This window comes from Mesoplodon mirus (assembly GCF_964341445.2).
Source record: "Mesoplodon mirus genome assembly, chromosome: 12".
NCBI classification, from domain to species: domain Eukaryota; kingdom Metazoa; phylum Chordata; class Mammalia; order Artiodactyla; family Ziphiidae; genus Mesoplodon; species Mesoplodon mirus.
The window spans coordinates 40,542,399-40,566,257 of record NC_138988.1 but is presented as its reverse complement, the minus strand read 5'-3'; the positions used below and the strand labels follow the sequence as shown (position 1 = coordinate 40,566,257).

At 46.1% G+C, this 23,859-nt stretch overlaps 1 protein-coding gene across 1 annotated transcript; it reads right to left on the bottom strand.

The window, feature by feature from the left end:
* Positions 1 to 4,062: 4,062 nt before the first annotated feature.
* On the bottom strand, positions 4,063 to 16,144 carry ELP6 (elongator acetyltransferase complex subunit 6). Its single transcript, XM_082639458.1, has 7 exons — positions 15,978 to 16,144; positions 14,266 to 14,344; positions 12,972 to 13,042; positions 10,029 to 10,147; positions 8,409 to 8,610; positions 6,687 to 6,833; positions 4,063 to 5,187 (listed from the first exon to the last, which is right to left on the bottom strand). The coding sequence occupies exons 1-7, from the start codon at positions 16,029 to 16,031 to the stop codon at positions 5,059 to 5,061; spliced, it is 801 nt and encodes a 266-aa protein (XP_082495584.1). The 5' UTR covers positions 16,032 to 16,144; the 3' UTR covers positions 4,063 to 5,058.
* Between the last annotated feature and the right edge of the window lie 7,715 nt (positions 16,145 to 23,859).

Below are 23,859 nucleotides of genomic sequence, written 5' to 3'. Positions count from 1 at the left end.
CCAGTTAGAATGGGCATCATCAGAAAATCTACAAACAACAAATGCTGGAGAGAGTGTGGAGAAAAGGGAACCCTCTTGCACTGTTGGTGGAAATGTAAACTGATATAGCCACTATGGAGAATAGTATGGAGGTTCCTTAAAAGACTAAAAATAGAATTACCATATGACCCAGCAATCCCACTACTGGGCATATACCCAGAGAATACCATAATTCAAAAAGACACATGTAGGGACTTCCCTGGTGGTGCAGTGGTTAAGAATCCGCCTGCCAATAGAGGGGACATGGGTTCGAGCCCTGGTCTGGGAAGATCCCACATGCCGTGGAGCAACTAAGCCTGTGTGCCACTACTACTGAGCCTGCACTCTAGAGCCCGAGAGCCACAACTACTTAGCCTGTGTGCCACAACTACTGAAGCCTGTGTGCCTAGAGCCCGTGCTCCACAACAAGAGAAGCCACCGCAATGAGAAGCCCGCACACGGCAGCGAAGAGTAGCCCTCGTTCGCCGCAACTAGAGAAAGCCCACATGCAGCAACGAAGACCCAACGCAGCCATAAATAAATAAATAAATAAACAATAAATTAAAAAAAAAAAGACACATGCACCCCAATGTTCACTGCAGCACTATTTACAATAGCTGGGTCACGGAAGCAACCTAAACGCCCACTGACAGAGGAATGGATAAAGACGATGTGGTACATATATACAATGGAATATTACTCAACCATTAAAAGGAACAAAATTTGGTCATTTGTAGAGACGTGGATGGATCTAGAGACTGTCATACAGAGCGAAGTAAATCAGAAAGAGAAAAACAAATATCGTATATTAACGCATATATGTGGAACCTAGAAAAATGGTAGAGATGAACCGGTTTACAGGGCAGAAATAGAGACACAGATGTAGAGAACAAACGTATGGACACCAAGGGGGGAAGTGGTGGCAGTGGTGGTGGTGGGATGAATTGGGAGATTGGGATTGACATGTATACACTAGTATGTATAAAATAGATAATAACAACCTGCTGTATAAAAAATAAATAAAATAAAATTCAAAAAAAATGAGTGTTTATGTGGATGTATGTATTCATTTCTCTTGGGTAAATACATAGGAAGAGAATGGCTGGGTCATATAGGAAATCTACATTTAACATTTTCAAGAAACTGCCAAACTGTTTTCCAAAGTGGCTGCACCACTTAACGTTCCCACCTGCAATGTATGAGGGTTCCAATTTCTCCTTATCCTTGCTAACACTCGTAATTGTCAGGTTTTTATTTGTTTTTTAAAAATACGTTTATTTATTTATTATTTTTGGCTGCGTTGGGTCTTCGTTGCTGTGCGCGGGCTTTCTCTAGTTGAGACGAGGGGTGGGCTACTCTTCGTTGCGGTGTGCAGGCTTCTCTTGTTGCAAGCACGGGCTCTAGGCACACGGGCTTCAGTAGTTGTGGCTCGCAGGCTCCAGAGCGCAGGCTCAGTAGTTGTGCACACGGGCTTAGTTGCTCCATGGCATGTGGGATCTTCCTGGACCAGGGATCGAACCCATGTCCCCTGCACTGGCAGGCGGATTGTTAACCACTGTGCCACTAGAGAAGTCCCCTGGTTTTTTTGATATACCCATTTTAGTGCTTATGTAGTGGTATCTCATGGTGATTTTTAAAAATATTTATTTATTTATTTATTCTTGGTTGTGTTGGGTTTTCATTGCTTCGCACGGGCTTTCTCTAGTTGCGGTGAGTGGGGGCTGCTCTTTGGTGCAGTGCATGGGCCTCTCATTTCTCATTGCAGTGGCTTCTCTTGTTGTGGAGCACGGGCTTTAGGCATGCAGCTTCCAGTAGTTGTGGCACACGGGCTTAGTTGCTGCACAGCATGTGGGATCTTCCCGGACCAGGGCTCGAACCCATGTCCCCTGCACTTGCAGGCAGATTCTTAACCAGTGTGCCACCAGGGAAGTCCTTATGGTGGTTTTAATTTGTATTCCCCTAATGGCTAATGATGTTGAGCATCTTTTTATGTGCATGTTGGCCATTCCTATCCCTGCTTTAGTGAGATGTCTATTCAAATCTTTTATCCATCTTTTAACTGGATTATTTGTCATCTTATTGAATTGTAAGAGTTCTTTATATATTCTGGATACAAGTCTCTTATTGTATATCTGGTTTACAAATACTTTTTCAGAAAAACAAAGAGAATGGATAACTATTTCAGAAATAAACAGTACTAAAACTGATATAACAAAGAAAAGTAATGATAAAGACCAATAACAAAGAAAAAATTGTAAATTATCTCCAAGAAGTTACCTGACCTTGACCAATGCAAGACCTAAGTTGCAATAAAAGGCACTAAGAATTACAAAGGATATAAAAGGCAGCAAGTTCCTCAACATGGCTTATGAGGCATATATTGCTCTAATGCTCAAACCTGAGCAGGCTAACACAGGTAAACAAAAAATTATAGGTCATCTTCATTCACAAATATAGAAGGTATAATATCACAAGAAATAAATCTCAATAGTAAATATTTTAAAATCTTATCAAGGTTATAGCAAACAGCAGGTTATAGAAAATACAACAAATACCAGTAAGATAAGACCATAAGAGGAATTCAAGGCTTATACAACAGAGACAGAAGTGTTACCATGCTCACCACATTCACAGGAAAAACAGTGCCTTACCTCACTGAGGCTGAGAAAGTCTACAGAATACAATGATTACTGGTTAAACTTTTTAAAAGAGGGACAGGAAATTGATGAGGAACATTTCTTCCTTCTTTACCTTTCCAAGGTTATTTTTAAAACTGACCTGATAATATATATTTTTTTAAAATTAAGAATTACTATATAGGGCTTCCCTGGTGGCGCAGCGCTTGGGAGTACGCCTGCCGATGCAGGGGACACCGGTTCGTGCCCCGGTCCAGGAAGATACCACATGCCGCGGAGCTGCTGGGCCCGTGAGCCATGGCCGCTGAGCCTGCACATCCGGAGCCTGTGCTCCGCAACGGGAGAGGCCACAACAGTGAGAGGCCCGCGTACCGCACACACACACACAAAAAACCTGGAAAAAAAAGATTGCCAGTTGTAAAAAATATAGAATAGGGACTAAAGAATATTTGATAAACTTTGTCTTACTTTAATAACTCTATGTCTCTTAATTCTCAATTCTGTTGACTGTCTCTGTCTCCTCTACTAGAACATCAGATCTTCAAGGGCAGGGACCTATTTTGTCACTGTCATACCCTCAGAAGGTGCTCAGTATTTGTTGAATGAACGAATGTTCTAAGGAAACAAATACTTACCCCCATCCCCAAACAGGTATAAATGTAAAATTCATAACAGTATAATTTATAATTACAAAAATCAGAACCCGACATGCCCAGAGAATACCTAAGCAAATTAGAATATAATGACACCAAAAAATGCCAAGTAGCCATTAAACATTAAAAATTTAATGAAAACATTTATAAATCAAGTGAAGAAATATAATAGCATATCATGCAAAAAATGTTTTGTGGTGCCTTACCCATTCAGAACTGCAGCTCATAGGAAGCTGTATAAATACTGACATATTAATAAAAGAATCATTGGATTCTTTCATGACTACTTTCTTTTAAGTTACACTCATAATTTTAAAATATTCTATCAAGTCTGCAGTACTTTGAGAAGAAAAGCAGCTACTGTTTCAATGGGAAAACTAACACTACAGTCAGTATGACTTGAGGAGTGGGGTGATAAATTGTTCCCTTTTGCAAAGACTAAAAAATGTTTAAAAAAAGTTAAAATTAAACAATGGATATGAAACTTCCTTAGTCCCTGCAGTGTTATTTTTCCATTTTATTTATTTATTTATTTATTTATTATTTTTTTATTTATTTTTTTTTTTGTGGTACGCAGGCCTCTCACTATTGTGGCCTCTCTCGTTGCGGAGCAGGCTCCGGACGCGCAGGCTCAGCGACCATGGCTCACGGGCCCAGGCGCTCCGCGGCATGTGGGATCTTCCCGGACCGGGGCACGAGCCCGTGTCCCCTGCATTGCATGTGGACTCTCAACCACTGCGCCACCAGGGAAGCCCCCATTTTATTTATTTTTAAAATCAGATTCTTTGTGGTATAATGTACATACAATAAAATGTACCCATTCTAAGAGAATACTCAGAGGTGACCTTGACTGAAGGGCTGAGTGTGGCAAGTGGCATCTACAGGATTCTGGGGAAGAGCTCACCGCCTTCAGTCTTCACAGGTGAGGGAGACACTGGCTCCTCCCCAAGGTCCTAGCCTACCTGGCAGCAAGAACATTCCTTCTCCCCCTCACCAAGGCCATGCACACCTGTGCCCTACATGGGGCCTCGTGTGGCCAAGGCCAGGGTGCCGGGCCCGCGATGGCTTGGTCTCCTCAGCATATGGGCCAGGTGCTCAGCTACAACAGAAATAAGAAGAGCCAACTCGTGAACTGGGCAGGAGCCTGCCTCTGGTTTCCATGAGGGTCAGTCAGCAAGCGTGGACTTCAGTCAGGCCTCCGTTACTGGCAGCAGGCTCTACAGCTTTGAGCATGCTTCCAAACCTCCCGAAGGCTATTTCCTGACTGGACTGAAGAAGAAAATACTTTTTCAGGATGAAGGTGAAAATTAAATGAGACAATCCACAGGAAGCCATGAGGTGGGAACTCACTTTGTGCTGGCCACGAATATCCTGGTTGTCACTTTGGACACGTGCCATCCAGGACTGCCTCCTGGCTAGTACATCCACACCCATTCTGGCTCTGAAAGGCACCACAACCAAAAATGGGCAGTTGGGGCTAAAGCGTGTTTACGAGGAAGGCTCCAGAGGACCCATTTCACCCAGTTCAACATGCAGCATCTCAGCTGAGGCAGGGTTGCAGCTTCCTCATGTGTTTTCTAAACAGGGCCCAGGGGAACAAAGGCAAACCATCACAGCACCATTCCACCATCCCTGGGTCACAGTGGAACTGCCAGTCCACAACAAAGGTGTAAAGATCCATTTCTGCTCAGTTGCTTTATCTTTCATAACTAAAAATAGTCCAAGGTAGCTTCAGCTGCCCCTAAATCAGGTCACAGAACAGCAGGAGACATTCCTTTGGCAAAAAAGGACACGTTCTTGTCCTGTATCTTGTACTGGTAAGTGAGGCTCCGATCTCGCTGGGCTGCGGGCTCTGATGGTCTCCTCCACAGGATCCTCAGCTAAGTGACAAAGAGAAGAGTGAAAGAGGAAAGGCACCCCCAAATACCTGTTCCATTGTGAACCCTTCCTGCCTCATCGGTGACCTTCAATTGAGGTCATGCACCATGCAGTAATGGGACCGACTTCCAAAACAAAGCTTATTACCAGCCACCTAAAAATAAATGTTTCCCCTCCACTACAATAGTAATATTTGCTCATTACAGAAAACATGAGAGACAAAGAAAAGTAAAAGGTAGAAAAAACCCATCCAGGGAAGAACCATTAAAGTATTTTTGTGTATCTCCCTTTGGTCTTTTCTGTGTGCATGGTTTTGTACTTTTTGGCTAGATGAATTTTGAAAATCAACACAACAGAATGTGTACATTCAATTCCGAGGCTCAGGAAGACTGGACATTTGTCTCTAGTGACTAGAAAGCTCTGGGGCGCTGACTGGCTTCAGAGCCATAAGCTGCCAGCAGAAGCTTCTCCTCAGGCTATGCCAGGGGCCCACCACCAGCACAGCATCTCTGGGCCTGTGCTTTGTTTTCCACACCCGACTCTGAACGACTCTGGGCCAAAAGGCCCACCCACCCTTAAAGGGTCAAAAGCGGTCAACATGAAGTTAACCTGGAAGAGATGGTAAAGGCTTGGGGGTGATCCCAAAAGAGAAGTTTCAGAAGGCAGAGAACCACGGCAGCCCCTGGGCGTGGGGAGAACCTGACCTCCCTCCCAGGGCAGGACTCAGCTTCCACCTAAGTACTCCAAACATCCCAGGCAGAGGCAGCAGTGGGGGCGGCAACGCCAGCCAGGGGAATGGCCTCCCCAAGTCTCTATTTTATTTAAAAAAAATTTTTTTTGGCTGCATTGGGTCTTCCTTGCTGCACGCAGGCTTTCTCTAGTTGCAGCAAGCAGGGCTACTCTAGTTGCGGTGCACGGGCTTCTCATTGCGGTGGCTTCTCTTGTTGCGGAGCACAGGCTCTAGGTGCGCAGGCTTCAGTAGTTCTGGCACGTGGGCTCAGTAGTTGTGGCTCGCGGGCTCTACAGAGCGCAGGCTCAGTAGTTGTGGCACATGGGCTTAGTTGCTCCGTGGCATGTGGGATCTTCCCGGACCAGGGCTCGAACCCATGTCCCCTGCATTGGCAGGCAGATTCTTAACCACTGCGCCACCAGGGAAGTCCCAAGTCTCTATTTTAAAAGGAACGGTGTTGGCCTGAATACACAAAGCCTGCTGTGGTCCTGCAGAGGAATTCCGCTGTTTACTGCCTTCCCCTGTAGACAGCCATCTTCTCTTCAGGAGCTCCCTTTTGGCTGCAAATGGACCACCATGGAAAACCTGCCTTGGTGCACGGGGCCAAGCACCACCTGGGGCAGACTCTGACCTGCATTCACACAACTTCTGAGGCTTCCCTTCCACCTGAGGGCACGCCCCAACCAGACCACCCCACAGCCAGACACTATCCCATGGGCAGCCTAGACTCGGGAGGCGAGCAGCTCCCAGTGAGCCCCAGTCCCTGCGCACCTGCCCATGCACATCCTTGCAGAAGCCGGTGGCCAGGCCTTCAGCCCGCAGTATCAGGTGGCTCTGGTGACCAAGGCCATTCAGCAGGATGTCGTTCTCCTCGTCCTCAGCATCTCCACTGTCGTGCACAAGGGCCACTACATTTCCCTGCAACAGAGACCATGATGGAGACTGATGGGAAGGGACGCCAGGACCAGGGTGTGCTGGGCTCTCAGAGCCTCCACTGCCCTGCACCCCTCTCACAGATCAGCCTCCCAGCTGTAGCATCCACTGTGTGGGAAGCACCCGTGCTTGGGCTCCAGGACCATAACTGCAATCATCTGCTGGATAGTTTCACCAGCACATCCAACCTGTACTTCCAGCTCAATTCATCCACAAGCAAGGAATAGTGTCCAATTGTTAAAAAGAATAAAGCAGATCTGTGTGTTCTGTTTTGGGGCACTGGACACCAAAACATACTGTGTGTTAGTAAAAGAAAAGAAGTACCAAACTGTGTGAATGGTAGGTTACCAGTAATGTGAAGAAAAATGCGGGGAAACAAGTGTACATACAAACGTGTTCATGACTGCATAGACTCTCTGGAAGGATATACAACGGAGGAAAAGAGACAGTTACTTTTGGCTAAAGTAGCCTTTATACTGTTTATATCTTCTTTTTTTCTTTGCTGAACTATTCCCAAGTTCTACTTTTTCAACTGAAAGAAGTATTTTTACAAAAAGAGGTTGGTAGTGGGCCACGGAGCAGGCTGAGCTGCAGCAGCTGACTGATTGCTTCACTCCCTCCACAAGCCCCAGTGAACTGTGTCCTCCAAGCCCCATACATTTCCTCCTCCTTCCCTTCTCTCCCCATCACCCTGGCGCCTGGCCCTGTGACTGTAGCCAGGATGGCCTCAGAAGGTCCCCTGACCCCAGCTTCCAGGCAGGACCTTACACGCAGGAGGTGAGCACCATGCACTGCTGGACCCACACGCCCCTGGCCAACCCACTTACCCCCTCCCCACTGCTCTGCACCCAGCTGGCCCCGTGGACCACACGCTGAGCTGCCGTGCTACAAGCTTCCCCTCACTTAACTCTTGCTGTCTGGTTCCTGGGAGATGGGCACCACAGCTGTTTCTAGTTTGTTAAAATCTCTAGTATGGCAGAATTTCTATTTTTGCCTCACCACTTGACAATGATGGTTACACCCTATCCCTGTATTGCACCTCACAATTTTCATATTGGTTTTCGGGGGGGTTTTTTTTGGCTGCACCTTGCGGCATGCGGGATCTTAGTTCCCCGACCAGGGATCGAACCCGTGCCCCTGCAGTGGAAGCACAGAGTTTTAACCACTGGACCGCCAGGGAGGTCCCTTCACCTCACAATTTTTCTTTTTTTTTACCTCACAATTTTTAAAGCAGTTTTACACCCATTATCTCAGCCAACCTTCAAAACACACTCAGAGCAATATGACAGCGCGTGGCAGAGCGGGGACAGCCGCAGTACCGCAATGACCAGCCCCGTTAAAGACAGTGCCGGGCACCCTTTTAGGTTTCAGGGCCTTATTTTTCATCAGTGGCAGGTAGTGGAGAGCAAGGTGTGTTGACTGAAAGGTCCCTGGGCCTGCCAGGGTAAAGCCAAAGCCCCAAGCAATTAAACAGAAAAGATCACTGCACGTAAGTGAGGCCTGGGCCTGTCGGCCCGTACGGGTCACAGGCAGGAGCACAGGGAGCAGGCCCATGATTACCTTCCATTTCCGGCACACGGTGGCTCTGCAGTAGTGGACGAAGTCCAGCACCGCCACTGCCCCCACGCCCAGGCTTAGCAGCACACTGAGGTCGTCCACCAGCAGCACCGGGCACCTCCAGGCAGCCTCTCCACTGTCCATGGGCTTCAGGGCCTCCTGCACAAACTCATACAGCGGCTGCAGGTTCCCAGAGTTGGCCTCCCTGGGACACAGGGCAAGAGTTACCAGAGAGCTCACGTGCTCTACAAGTGTTTATGAGACTGTGCAGCACCACAGGAAAGGGTTAGGGGGAGGGAAGGAACTGGATTCCAGTCCTTGGCACCAAGGGGCTCACGATCTGGCTGGGAAGAAAAGGCACACGTGCACACGTGAGTACATTTACTTCAGTTCAAATATTCCCTGATGCCTACTAGGTACAAAGCACTGTGCTAAAAACTGGCGGACACAGAAATAAACAGCCCCCGAGGCTCATACAGCCTCTCAATCCAAGAGCTTAAGGCATCTGAAAGACTCACTGGGACTGGGCAGGAGAGGCCTTCCCAGGAGGTCACAATTGGGTATGAAAGTTAAGCAACATTTCAGGTGTCCTGGGGGTGAGGGCAGCAGTCTAAGAGCTACCGGTGTGCTCGTGTGCATACCAGGTCCGACCTGCTTCTGAGACACATGGCCCTGCTACCTCCATCTCCCCAGTGACTACAGCAGTTGTCTCCCAGCAATAGGTCGGGGCCCGGAGCCCAGGCACTAGCCCCACTGCCCCACACTCCAGGGCTGAGCCCCACTGACAGCAGGGACAACAGTGCCCTATAACCTGGGCTCAGGTGTAAACCAGGCCCACGCATTCAGACAAAGACACCCAGGTTCAGAGATGCGAAGGACTGTGCCCCAGGCCACACACACACAGGGTCAGGACACCTGGCCTTCTGACTCCACACTGAGCCCGGCCACTATGTAAGGCTGAGTCTGAGGGAGGGCAGAGCGGGGAGAGGTCCCGTACAGACTCCCTGGGGTGGAGGGAGCACAGCAGCCAGGTGCGGCATCTGCTACATCTGTGACTGATGCTCAGGAAAGACAAGAAGCAGGAACACCAACCTGCAGGCAACAAACGTCTTCTTAAAGGGCCAACAGTAAATATTTTAGGCTTGTGGGTCGTACGGTCCCTGTCTCAGCTCTCACCTCTGCTGCTGTAGTGCCAGACAGCCAGGGACAATACAAACAAGTATTGTGGACAAGCCACAAACAAGTGTGGCTATTCGAACAAAACTTTATTTACCAAGACAGGTAGCTGGCCCATGGCCCATAGTTTGCTGACCCCGGATCAAGCCAAGAACAGAACAGAAGTGTGTGCTAAGGCTGTAAGCCAGGGTTGGAAAAACCAGCAAAGCACACTGTTCTGCCACATGTCCAGCAAATAATGCTTTCTATCGCTTCAGGGACAGCCACACACTCTCTGGCCCACAGTCAGAGCCAAGGACCTTCCGATAATGCTGTGACACCAGGGAGGTATCTGACTCCTGAAGCCAGCTCTGCCCTCCCATACACTGAGGAGAAGGAATCACACAGCAACCCTGGGTTGGGCCTACCTGCCAGGTGTGCTCTGGGCTGGGTCGTGGGCTGACTGACCTGAGGAACTGCAGGGGGTGTGGCTCCTCCTGAGGCCGAAAGAAGACGTCCACCGCGGACTTGAGACCCTCGAGGAACACGAGCTGCCCGCATTCCCGTGCTGTGGTCAGGCTGACACCCTACACCCAAAGGAGAGGCGAGTGAGTTCCTGCGCCTTGCGGGGGACCCATCAGAGAGGCTAGACTGCAGCTCACGAGAGGGCTCCAGACACGTTCTAAACCCTGCAGATGTGTGCCTGTCCCCCCCTCCGGAGGAGCCCATGTCTTGCCTCCCCTGGGTGTTCCCAACACACAATTTCCGTTCTGCTTTCAGATGTGCATTTACATTTACCTGTCACATTTTTTTTTAATTTACTTTCTTTTGCTTATATCTTTATTTTTATGATTACCCAGTACTGGTTTTTAATTTATAATAGTAATATAAAGTTTCTTTTTTAAAGGCATGTAGTTATAAAATTTTAAAAACAGTAAGTGGGGGGGGTGGTGGGATGAATTGGGAGATTGGGATTGACATGTATACACTAATATGTATAAAATAGATAACTAATAAGAACCTGCTGTATAAAAAAATAAAGAAAATTCAAATATTCCAAAAAATACAGTAAGTAAATAATAACAGTAAAGACGGTGGCAGGATGACATTCTCTGCTGCAACTACTCAACTCTGCTACCGTAGAGCAAGAGCAGCCATAGACCATTCACGAACAAATGGGGCTGGCTGTGTTCTAATAAAACTTTATCTACAAAAAACAGGGGGTGCAGGCTGTGGTTGGTCAACCCCTGCTCTAGACCAGTACTCCTTAAATATAGGTCTTCATGAAACATGCAATTAAGAATCTCTTGAGATACCTGATTAAAATGCAGATCGCCGAGCCCCACTCCAGATCTCCAGAACCAGAAGCCTTGGGGGCAGGGCCCAAGAATGTGCATTTCAACAAACACCCAGAGATGGTGACACCATCTAAACGTGCAACCCACCATTCTGTCTGTGCAGAGACAGGTGACATGGAACTCCTTAGACTCCTCATGCCCCTAGACCAGGCCTCAATCACTCATTCACACACCAGAGTTCACTATATGTAACACCGTTCACAACAGTAGCCACCCTGGCAGAGAGAAGGATTCCTGATCATCAACTTTGCTCTCACTCATTACCATTCTCCTGATGTAAGAACAATAATACACCAAGAGGATGGGAGCTCACGCTCTAATACTTGGCACACCCAGTGCTGTGCACGTCATTCCTGCCGCGTCGATGATTCCAAGGTAAAAGAAAAAGCAGCCAAACTGGATATGAGAATACACAACTTTCTCATCTATAAAAACAGATGTTAGGGCCACAGACATGCCTCACAGACCTGTGCAATACATGTTCGTGGCATGACAGTGCTCCCTGAGCTCATGATCTGACCTCTAACACAGGAACTTCTCCCTTCCCTGCAAAGAATGAGAACGAGCTTACCCTTCTCTCACTCTCTCATTGTTTTCTCCCCATCAGAGAAGAGGCAGTGATGTGGCCCAATAGTATGACTGGCACTTCAAAGATCACTGCTGATGGGTGGCCTGGTTCTCTCCCTCTCTGAGGCTGACCTAATCAAAACAAACAGCAAAAACACACTACAAGGGACTTCCCTGGTGGCGCAGTGGTTAAGAATCTGCCTGCCAATGCAGGGGACACAGGTTCGAGCCCTGATCCGGGAAGATCCCACGTGCCACAGAGCAACTAAGCCCGTGCGCCACAACTACTGAGCCTGCGTGCCACAACTACTGAAACCCGCGCACCTAGAGCCCATGCTCAGCAACAAAAAGAAGCCACCGCAACGAGAAGCCCGTGCACTGCAACGAAGAGTAGCACTTGCTTGCCACAACTAGAGAAAGCCCGCGCACAGCAACAGAAACCCAACGCAGCCAAAAAATTAAAAAAAAAAAAATCCTAGCCAGGACTTTAAAAAAACACACTACAGGGCTTCCCTGGTGGCACAGTGGTTGAGAGTCTGCCTGCCGATGCAGGGGACATGGGTTCGTGCCCCGGTCCGGGAAGATCCCACATGCCGCGGAGCGGCTGGGCCCGTGAGCCATGGCCGCTGAGCCTGTGCGTCGGAGCCTGTGCCCCACGACGGGAGAGGCCACAACAGTGAGAGGCCCGCATGCTGCAAAAAAAAAAAAAAAAGAAAAAAAGAAAACACTACAATAACAACCCAGTAAATTCACCAGGTCACAGGTCACAAGCAATGGGCCAAGCCAGGCCAGGAGGTTCACTAGCCTCTGGGCCATCTTATTCTTGCTTGGCTGCATCTAATGAGATGAGGGGCAAACCAAGATGAGGTAAGGGGCACATGACAAAAGCGCCTGCCTCTCCCCACATTTGGGTCCTAAGCCCTAGACTTAGGGAGACACAGTGGGAGGCACTCAACTTGGCAGCAGACCAAGCTATGATCTCTCACTCACTAGGAACAAGATTAAAGCTCACACCGAGAAGGAGAAAAACTTAACTGGTCCAGACTCAACAGAGAAGGGTTTGATTAATTAACAACAGATCTGGGACTTGCCTCGTGGGGCAATGGATAAAACTCTGTGCTCCCAATGCAGGGGGCCCGGGTTTGATCCCTGGTCAGGGAACTAGATCCCACATGCTTGCCGCAACTAAGAGTTCACAAGCCGCAACTAAGGAGCCCACCTGCCGAAACTAAGACCCAGTGCAAATAAATATTTTTTAAAAACACACACCAGATCTGGTTCTACAAACTTTATAAATTAACAAAACACATAGAGATTCTGCCTTAGCCCTTCAGAGAAGGGGTTCAGGATTCCATGATTTCATTAGTCCCTCCCTTGCTAAGTTCTCCACAACCCAAACAGGGAAGCCCAGCCTGACAGTACACTCACACATGCCTGGCACACACACTCACTCAGGGATCCCATCATGGAGTTCTAAAATATTTACCAGCTTCTGTCCCACGATATTGTAGTGACTGAAGGACTGGATGAGTGCCACAAAGCAGACTTTACAATTAGCTGGAAAATAAAATAAAATAAACTGATTTTTAATAAAGTCTCTACTTACAATCAGTCTCGTATACTTCATACATCTGGAAACAAAAGCAATGAGGCAGATCTAGAGAACCGAAGCCTTGCAACCTGACATACCCAATTTGATTCTAAGATGTACTTTTTTTCGTATTTAATAATTATACCTTATTTCATTGATTCTAAGATGTACTTCCTCTGTGAGAGGTATTACTAGGAATCTTAATTTGTTCCACTGAAAATAAATTGTGGTTTTTAAAAAATTATATTTTTCTAATTGCTTGTTGGTGTACAGAAGTACAATGGATTTTTTTTTTTTTTTTTTTTTTTTTGCTGTACGCGGGCCTCTCACTGCTGTGGCCTCTCCCGTTGCGGAGCACAGGCTCCGGACACACAGGCTCCGCGGCCATGGCTCGCGGGCCCAGCCGCTCCGCGGCATGTGGGATCTTCCGGGACCGGGGCACGAACCCGTGTCCCCTGCATCGGCAGGCGGACTCTCAACCACTGCGCCACCAGGGAAGCCCTACAATGGATTTTTTAAACTAGTCTTATACCCAAGAGGAGACAAGGGGAGCACAAAGAAGCTCTAGCTACCTTATGAACATAATTAATTCTAGTAATTTATCTGTAGATTCTCTTGGTCTTTATAAGCTGACAATAACATCATCTGGAAAGGAAAATAACTTTCAAAGCTGTAAATTATTACAATTAAGAGTGCCAAAGGTCTACCCTGTTTCCTGGCCTGGCTCAGTGGGGACACAAGGAGAATCAATAAGTCTTTTTTTCATTTGGCTGTTTCCTTCTTCTAATCAATTTCTGTGTGTGAATTGCAATGGCCATGCTGTTTTCTTCCCTGTGTTCTTTAGGAAGCATCTACTGCCAGGGCAAAGTGTTAATGGGTCAAGTGCCTAGAGACTTCAAAATAGACAAGGACCAAGGAGCAACTAAATGAGAAGGCCACACAAGGACCTCAGGGAGGCAGTGCCTATGCAGGACGTGGAGAAGTGGAAGGCGGGACTGGATACAGGGAGCACATGCCACTCTCTGGCAGACTAGGAGACGGAACCAGATGGTCCAGTAATCAGTTACCTGATAAACAGCCATCTGGCTGCCCGAACACCAAAGCCCTGGCTAGTTAATATGATTCCTATTGCTTCCTGAATCAGGCTTTTTTTTTTTTTGCCTGGGTTTTCTTTTTCTACAGTCCGTACCTTTGAGATAGAAGGAGAGAAAGTGGTGCACAAGGAAACTGCCATCTGTCTTGGCATCACAGAGTAGAGTCAGTTTCCCCTAAAAGTTAAGAAGAACACAAAAAGATGAATTAGAGTCCCAGGAAAGAGGTCAGCTAAGTGTCAAAATCTAGTCGGTTGTATCCACCCTTAAATTTCTACACCTGGAGACTCTGCATATGTGTGTGTGTGTGTGTGTGTGTGTGTATTTAACCACAAAAAGAAGAAAATAAGTCAAAATTATGGAAAAACCAATAATTAAAATGATTGGTATTAAGTCACTCATTATGGGCAAGCATATCTCAACCTCATAATTCCCAAGGCAATAAAGAATAGAATCCCTTCTCTTCCACACCAGTCTTGCAGAGAATTAAATCCTGAACAAAGGAAGCTTTTATCATGGAATCCAACAAAAATCACTGACTGCCAAGATTTTAAGGGGTCTTCTAAAAAGTCATCTGATCCAGCTTCCTCCCTATTTCTAATCCTGCTTCCAATTCTGTCCCCTAGGTAGGGGAGAGTGAAGAAGTAGTTGTTGACAGAGACTTCCAGTATCAAAGTCCTCCTCCCAAAGGCCCTGGAAACTGCTTCAGGCAGAGCTCTGATCATGGAGAGCCCTGGAAAGACCTCTAACAATGGTCTCTGCAGGGTCTGGCTGCCCTGCTCCAGCCACCCCTAGTTCCTTCTCAGTGACAGGGAAGGTCGTCTCTGTGCTGTTGTGATTTTTTTCACTTATAAAATATGAAAGATCACACTAGCAGAACTTGAGGGTTAACCCTAGCGCCATCTGTCATTTCCTGGCGCCCACTTCTATCCTCCATTCCCTGTGGCCCTGGGCTTGGACTTTGGAGGTGCTAGTAGTAACTGGCAAGGTAACCAGCGCCACCTGGAGGCTTGGGCAGAGAAGAACTGCTGGGTAATAAAGATGCACAAGTATCCACTGAATACTATTTGCCAGGCATTAGGGAGTCATAAAAAGGCTTTACACCCTTTCTGTCTTGTCTTTCTGGAAGAGCTTACCATTTCATCAGAAAGACAACAGCTATGAAATAAGTCAGGTATATTCCTAGGAGAGGTAACCCTTGGGCGAAAGCGTGGAAATTTTCGAAATGCCCTAGAGTGTGAGAAGGAGGGAGAAGAAAACAAGAGTAGCGAGCCTGTGGTGCCAAAGGTGGACTCCTACAATCCAACGTTGGCTGAGAGCAGCTTCAAAGAGCACTTATTCGAGAACACGAAGAGGAAGAGGAGCAGCAGCATTCACTGCGACCTGCCGAGCGCTCCCGAGCCAGAGGGAGGCTCAGGGTGGTTAAGAAGCTGGTCCCACGTGATGGGTGGAGAGTCGAACTCTCCTCTCCTCTCAGGCAGCCTTTTGGGGCGCCGGAACTCCCACCACACTGAACACGCAAAGGGCTCGCCCGGTACACGTCTGTGAACTTAAGCCAATCCAAACGTCGGACATGCTTCCTATGGACTTTCAAGGGCACGCACGGCCTTTGAGAAGGCGCCAGATGCCCACCTCCCACAAGCCCAAATGTCCAGGCCAGCCCCGGGCGGGCCCTCTTTGGACTACAACTCCCAGGCGCCCCGGGATCCCCGGACGTCGCGTTATTTCTCACGGGTCCGCGTGCGCTTCCCGTACGGTCTTCCGCCACGCTCCCAGGACGCGCCCCCTTCCCGACCGTGCAATCTCTTACCTGCTCCGCCTGGTCAGGGGTGGTATTGAGAAGGTTATTGAGTTCCGGGAACATTCCGAGCAACGGGAACGAGCACACTAGACGGGAAGATGGGGCTGCCGCGGAGACAGCGGAGGATGAAGAGCAAAACGCACGCCACAAGACCGCGCGCGGAAGGAGCGCGCACGCGCAACGCCGCTTCTAGGCGCCGGCCGCAGCCAATCGGGCGGGCGCCTTGACCCGGGCCGCACCCGGCGCACGCGCGGAGATGCGTATCCGGCCGGGGGACCGGGGCGCTGGGGGGTGCGCTCCTTACCTGCGGGTCCCCAGCAGGGGCTTCCCCCCACCGAGGCCCCAGGAGACCGGTCTCTTCCTCCTTACCTTGACCGTTCTCTCTCCCCGGCCCGGGGCCTCCGGACAGTACGGCCTGTCGAGCTCCTGCGGCGTGCCCCACACTGCTAGAAGTTAGAGCTGCATCGGCGACCCAGACTGGCGAAGATGCCCTCCCTCACGCAAAGCAGAAATCAAACATAATGAACACGGAATGATATATTGAAAAGTTCTATGGAAAAATGAAAAAGCAGGATAAGGGAGTAACGATGGAGTGGGGGTAGGTTTCGGAATTAAAGAGGTTGTCAACGTAGGGTCACTGACCAAGTGTGGTTGAAACACGCTCTGCAAGCTCTTCCTTGGGGCTTTTGCACTGTTTCCCCTTCCTCTGCAGCTCTTTTCCTAGATACTCAGCCGTTCAAAAAATCCCCCACTTCTTTCAGATCTTTGCTCAGGTGTCACTTTATTACCGAGGTGTTTTGTAAGCATCCTATTTAAATCGCAACAGCCCCTTCCCCAGCACTTCTTATCCTTTCCCCCGCTTTTATTTTTTTTTCCATACCATTTATATCTACTATACCATGTATAGTTTTCTTCTAGCCCAATCAACCTCACATCCCCAGGGATAAATGTGTAATTCGAAGAAGTCAAGTTTATTTGATCACTACAGTGAGGGAGATAGCAAACAAGTGGAGCCCACGGGCCTATCAACAAGCACAGGAGAAAGTTGTATGAGGATCTGGGTTCACATCAGAGCACAGCTGTTTGAAGAAAAAGTCAAAATGTGGCCTGTACTGCAAAGTAGCCCAGGGTTTCCATGGAAATGAGAAAATTAAGATAGATGTGGGGCTTCCCTGGTGGCGCAGTGGTTGAGAATCCGCCTTCCAATGCAGGGAACACGGGTTCGAGCCCTGGTCCAGGAAGGTCCTACATGCCTCGGAGCAACTAAGCCTGTGCACCACACAACTACTGAGCCTGCGCTCTAGGGCCTGCGAGCCACAACTACTGAAGCCTGTGTGCCTAGAGCCCATGCTCCGCAACAAGAGAAACCACTGCAATGAGAAGGCCGTGCATGGCAACGAAGACCCAACGCAGCCAAAAATAAAATATAAATAAATAAATTTATTTTTTTAAAAAAGATAGATGTGGAATGTAGTCACTTATCTGAAGCTCTGCATCTAGGCTGGAAATGGAGGCTTCTGTCTCTATGTGTCAAAATCACTTAGATCCTCCAGACAAGAGTGGATGTTTCACAATTACTGCTATGTGAGAAAGAGGAAAGCAGGCAGGGGCATCGAGGGGCTGACACTCAAAGCTAGGTCTCCATGTTTTCCTGTCAAGTGTGAACAGTTTCACAAAACATCAGCCTCATTGTGATGGATAAAGACAAAACTACACAATTCCATCATAATGTTGACCACAGAACATGAACATTGTCTAAGACAAAACCGAAATATCCCCTTTCCCAGAAAATGAGTGCCGCTTCATACCCATAATATAGCCACACGTGAGTTAGACCACCCTATACTAACACATATTAACATGGTGAACCATAGAATTTAATCCTATTGCTCAGCCATAAAAAGAATGAAATAATGCCATTGGTAGGAACATAGACAAACGTAGAGATGACCATACAAAGTAAAATCAGTCAGAAAAAGAAAAATATCATATTATATCACTTATAGGTAGAAGTGAAAAGTTGATGCAAATGAACTAATCTATAAAACAGAAGCAGAATCACACAGGGAGAAAATAAACTTACGGTTACCAAACGGAAAAAGCGCAGTGAGAGGATTAAATAAGGAGGTTAGGATTAACATATACACACTAATACATATAAAACAGATAAGCAAAGATGACCTACTGTACACCAGAGGGAACTCTACTCAACACTCAGTAATAACCTACATAAAAAGAGAATCCGAAAAATAACAGATACATGAATATATACAACTGGATCACGTTGCCATAGACCTACAACAACATGACATAATTGTAAATCAACTATATGTCAACAGAAAATAAAAATTATTTTTTGAAAAAAAGAAAGAAATGCCTATTCTATTCCAATCAGAGCTCAGTGACTGGGGCTGGTGTCACATCCCTAAAGCTTGAGCAGACTTGAGTCGCAAGCCTGGACTGTCCTGGGGCTGGTAGCAAAGCAGCCCCCCTTGGACTTGTAGTGACAGGTCCCCTCTGGATGAACCACAGTCTCTGGATCCTGGTGGGCCCTCCTATACCTCAACAAAGCCTAGTGCACCCAAAGAATGGTGGACCCCCTGGGCTGGAAGAACTTTGAAATGTCACCCCGTCTGCACGTCTCCTGGTGGTGGGGTTCCCACGTGCAGCCTCTTTCCTTAGAGGCGCCCCACCTATATACGACAGCACCCTCAGCATAGCGATTTGACAGAGGTTGGGATTTGTCTGGGGAGGGGGTGGGAGGGTAAGGGGGAATGAGAAAAGGAACACAAGTTCTTGGGTGTTTCTTCTGGCACATTCCACTCTAATTCACAACCCAGGAACAGAACTAGCCCTAAGGCCCCTGTACCTTAGTAACCAGAGTTGGGCAGGAGGAAATGCTGCTGCCTTGTGGTGGTTTCCCATAACAACAACTTTAACCCCGCTGCTTATGGGCACTTAATATTCACAAAGCCTGCAGGGCTGTAAATGACGCCTGACCCCAAGAGAGATCCTTGGGGAGGTAATCAAAAGGATTCAAGACAGGGCAGACCTTCAAGCAGTCAATTTCAAAAGGGAAACTGTACTCACACCGTTTAAAACAAAACCACATGGAACGATGCACAACATTGTTAATTCTTAGAGAAACGCAATTCAAACGTACAACGAGGGATCACCTCGCACCAGTCAGAATGGCCATCACCAAAAAGTCTACAAACAATAAATGCGGGAGAGGCCGTGGAGAAAACGGAACCCACCTCCACTGTTGGTGGGAATGTAAATTGCTAACAAGCGCTATGCACAACAGTATGGAGGTTCCTGAAGAAAAAAACCAAAAACAGAGCTACCAACTGATCCGGCATTCCACGCCTGGGCCTACCTATATCCGGAGAAAACCATCATGTGAAAAGGCACATGCACACCACCATTGCTTGCAGCATGATATACGATAGCCAAGACATGGAAGCAACCAAAATGTCCATCGACAGATGAATGGATAAAAGAAGATGCGGTATAGGTATACAAAGGGATATTTATCAGCCATATAAAAGGATGAAATCATGCCAATTGCAGCAACATGGATGGACCTAGAGGTGATCAGAGTAAGTCAAGGAAGTCAGACAGAGAAAGGCAAATCTCATACAATATCACTTACAGATAGAATCGAGAAACTGATGCAAATGTTCTAATTTACAAAAGAGAAACTGACTGACAGACTTAAAACACAATTGTTGGTTACCAAAGGGGAGGGGGGAGGAGTAAATTAGGACGTTGGGATTCACATATACAGAGCAACATGTATAAAATAGATAATCCACAAGGACTTACTGTACAGCAGAGGTAACTCTACTCAACACTCTGATATACCCTATATGGGAAAAGCATCCACAAAAGTATGCATGTCTGTATGTGTATAACTGTATCAGGTTGTTGTACAACTAAAACAAACACAATAGTGTAAATCAATTATACTAATATAAAGTAAAAATTAAGTTTAAAAAAGAAATAAATGCTTTATATATTCCCCTCAGTACTCGGTAACCTGGCATGGTGTCAGTCTCTGGGGCCTGAGCAGGCTTTGTTCCCACGCTGAACTCTTGTGGGTCCACAGGAGCTGGGGAGGATGTGCCAGCAAATGAGCTCCCCTTAGACCTGTAGTGCCTGGTACTCTCTGGATGGGACCACAATCTCCAGATCCAGTTGAGCCCTCCTATAGCTGAACCAAGACTAGTGCACCCAAAGTTGCTCAATGTCAGTAATAATCAATAAATGCAATCAAAACCAGAGTTATGTATCACTCCACACCTAACATATACACACTACTATATATAAAATAGATAACAAACAAGGACCTACTATATGGCACAGGATACTACAATATATTCAATATCCTTTAATATAGAATAATGGAAGATTTTGAAAAATAACATATATATATTTATAACTTAATTGCTTCGCTATACATTTGAAACTTTGTCACTGAACTATACTTCAATTAAAAAAGATTAACCTCACTTTGTTACAATATCCAATCCCATGCAAACCCTCCTCCAAATCACCTAACAACCTCAAATATTTAATTCTGTTCTATTGCTCTTATAATAACACTCCCTATGGTTTCTTTCTTTTGCATTGTCTTTCACAGCAATGAGTAATTAATCCAACCTTTTCAACAAGCGGTATGTTTTTGGTAGTTGTTTCCTGGAGCAACTTGACATATGATTTCACACAGTAAAGTCTTGTTTTTAGAGAATAAATTTTTCAGTAACAATGCAGTAGTCTCTCAAAGAAACGTGTTACGTGAGACTCCAGCAGACACACGTCCTTGAGAGAAATACTGTTTCCTGTTAAATCTGGCTTTATCGGGCTTCCCTGGTGGCGCAGTGGTTGAGAGTCCGCCTGCCGATGCAGGGGACACGGGTTCGTGCCCTGGTCCAGGAAGATCCCACATGCCGTGGAGCGGCTAGGCCCGTGAGCCATGGCCGCTGAGCCTGTGCGTCCGGAACGGGAGAGGCCACAACAGTGAGAGGCCCGCGTACCGCAAAAAAAAAAAAAAAAAAAAAAAAAGTGATTTGTGAAGTTTTGTGCTGGAGATTTCTCACTGGATGATGCTCCGTAGTCAGATAGACCAGTTGAAGTTGATAGCGATCAAATTGAGACATTAATTGAGAACAATCAACATTACACCAAGTGGGAGATAGCCGACATACTCAAAATGTCCAAGTCAAGCGCTGAAAATCATTTGCACCAGCTTCGTTATGTTCATCACTTTGATGTTTTGGTTCCACATAAGTGAAAAAAACCTTCTTGACCGTATTTCCACATGTGATTCTCTACTTAAAGGTAATAAAAATGTTCCATTTTAAAAACAAATTGTGATGGGTGATGAAAAGTGGATACTGTACAATCATGTGGAATGGAAGAGATCGTGGGGCAAGCAAAATGAACCACCACCAACTACACCAAAGGCCGGTCTTTATCCAAAGAAGGTGATGCTGTGTATGTGGGGGGATGGAAGGGAGTCCTCTATTATGAGCTCCTTCCAGAAAACCAAATGATTAATTCCAACAAGTACTGCTCCCAATTAGACCAACTGAAAGCAGCACTCGATGAAAAGCATCCAGAATTAGTCAACAGAAAATGCATAATCTTTCATCAGGATAATGCAAGACCGCATGTTTCTCTGATGACCAGGCAAAAACTGTTACAGCTTGGCAGGGAAGTTCTGATTCATCTGCTATATTCACCAGACATTGCACCTTCGGATTTCCATTTATTTCTGTCTTTACAAAATTCTCTTAATAGAAAAAATTTCAATTCCCTGGAAGACTGTAAAAGGCACCTGGAACAGTCCTTTGCTTAAAAAGATAAAAAGTTTTGGGAAGATGAATTATGAAGTTGCCTGAAAAATGGCAGAAGGTAGTAGAACAAAACGTTGTTCAATAAAGTTCTTGGGGGCTTCCCTGGTGGCACAGTGGTTGAGAGTCCACCTGCCAATGCAGGGGACACGGGTTCGTGCCCCGGTCTGGGAAGGTCCCACATGCCGCAGAGCAGCTGGGCCTGTGAGCCGTAGCCGCTGAGCCTGCGCGTCCGGAGCCTGTGCTCTGCAACGGGAGAGGCCACAACAGTGAGAGGCCTGCGTACCGCAAAATAAATAAATAAATAAATAAAAATAAAGTTCTTGGTGAAAATGAAAAATGTCTTTTATTTTTACTTAAAAATGGAAGTAACTTTTTGGCCAACCCAATAGTTTTGATGAAGTCCAATTTATTTACTGTTTTGTTTGTTTGCTTGTGAATCCATTGTCAAATCCAAGGTCATAAAGATTTACCCTTATGTTGTCTTCTAAGAATTCTGTAGTTTTAGCTCTTACAGTTAAGTCATGGATCCATTTTGAGTTAATTTTTGTATATGATGTGAGGTAAGAATCCCTGTCACCTGGGATTCTGATAGGGATTATATTGAATCTGTAGATGAATGTGAAGAATATTTCCATCTTAACAATGTTAAGTTTTTCAATTCATGAACATTGGATATTTTTACATTTATTTAGATCTTCTTTCATTTCCTTCAACAATGTGTTGCAGATTTCAGGGTACAAGGTTTGCACTTTTGTTTAATTTATTCCTATGTATTTTATTCTTTTTTATGCAATTGTAAATAGAAATTTTTCCTTAATTTTATTTTTCAGGTTGTTCATTGCAAGTGTATAAAAATACAGTTGATTTTGTGTATTCATCTTGTATTCTGAAACCTTGCTGAACTTATCTGTTCTAGTAGTTTTTTAGTAGATTCCTTAGGATTGTCTACATATAAGATCTTGTCATCTGCAAATAGAGATAATTTTACTTCTTTCTTTCCAATCTGGATGCCTCATATTTAGTTTATTGCCAAATTGCCCTAAGTAGAGCTTCCAATTCAATGTGGAATAGGAGTGGCGAGGGCAGACATCCTTGTTTTGTTCCTGCTCTTAGTGGAAAAGCATCCAATCTTTCACCACTGAGCTTGATGCCAATTGTGGGTTTATCATTGATGCCCTTGTTTGGGTTGAGGAAGTTCCCTTCTATTCCTAGTTTGTGCAGTCCTCTTATTCTTCTTGATGCTTCTTTCCCCAGCCCTGGTAGTTTCCTCACATGCTGAATACTGAAGGATGACCCTCTGCAGATCTCTAGGTTCTCTCTCTGTGAAATTCTCTCCTCTCTGGTACTTTTCTGATGTCTATGAACTCTGGCAGCCTTGGTCTCCCCAGACCCTCAGCTCCATCTTTTCAGCTCCTGGATAATTACACCTTAGTTCCTCCTCCCTGTGTGGAAACTGAAGGCAGTGGGCTTGGACAATCAGTGGGCTCATCTTGTTATTTTCCCTTTTCCCATGGATCACTGTCCTTTGTTACCTGATGTCCAATGTCTTTAAAGTTGTTGTTTCATATATTTGCATATTTCATCTTTTTTGGGGGGGTCATTGTTTTAAGCAAGAAGGTTAATCTAGTCTTTGTTACTCTAACTTGGATGGAAATGGAAGTCTGTGGATTATCTTTTGATGACCCCAAATTTAGCAAAATTGTCTTTTATTGTATGAGCCCTTTAAGAAAGTGTTCCTTACCCCAAAGGTCATAAGGATATAGAAGATTTTCTCCAAAAGTTGTGAAGTTTTTCTTTTCACATTTAAGCCCTTAATCCATCTTTAATTGATTTTTGTGTTTGTGGTGAAGTAAGGGACACAGATCACCTATTTTTTTTCATTTCATTTCATTTAGTTTTGGCTGTGCAGCTTGCAGGGATCTTAGTTCCCCAACCAGGGATCGAATCAGGAACCTTGGCAGTGGAAGCTCAGAGTCCTAACCGCTGGACCACCAGGAAATTCCCCAGATCACTTTTAGAAGTAGCATGTT

Bases quoted from the DNA above. Each gene is read 5' to 3' on its own strand.
- ELP6 (XM_082639458.1), bottom strand. From the start codon at position 16,031: ATGTTCCCGGAACTCAATAACCTTCTCAATACCACCCCTGACCAGGCG. The intron at 13,043-14,265 runs GTACGGACTGTA...TTTATTTTCCAG, and splicing joins TCTCTCCTTCTATCTCAAAG to CTAATTGTAAAGTCTGCTTT. The intron at 10,148-12,971 runs GTAAATATTTTA...CTTTGGGTGTAG, and splicing joins ATATCGTGGGACAGAAGCTG to GGTGTCAGCCTGACCACAGC.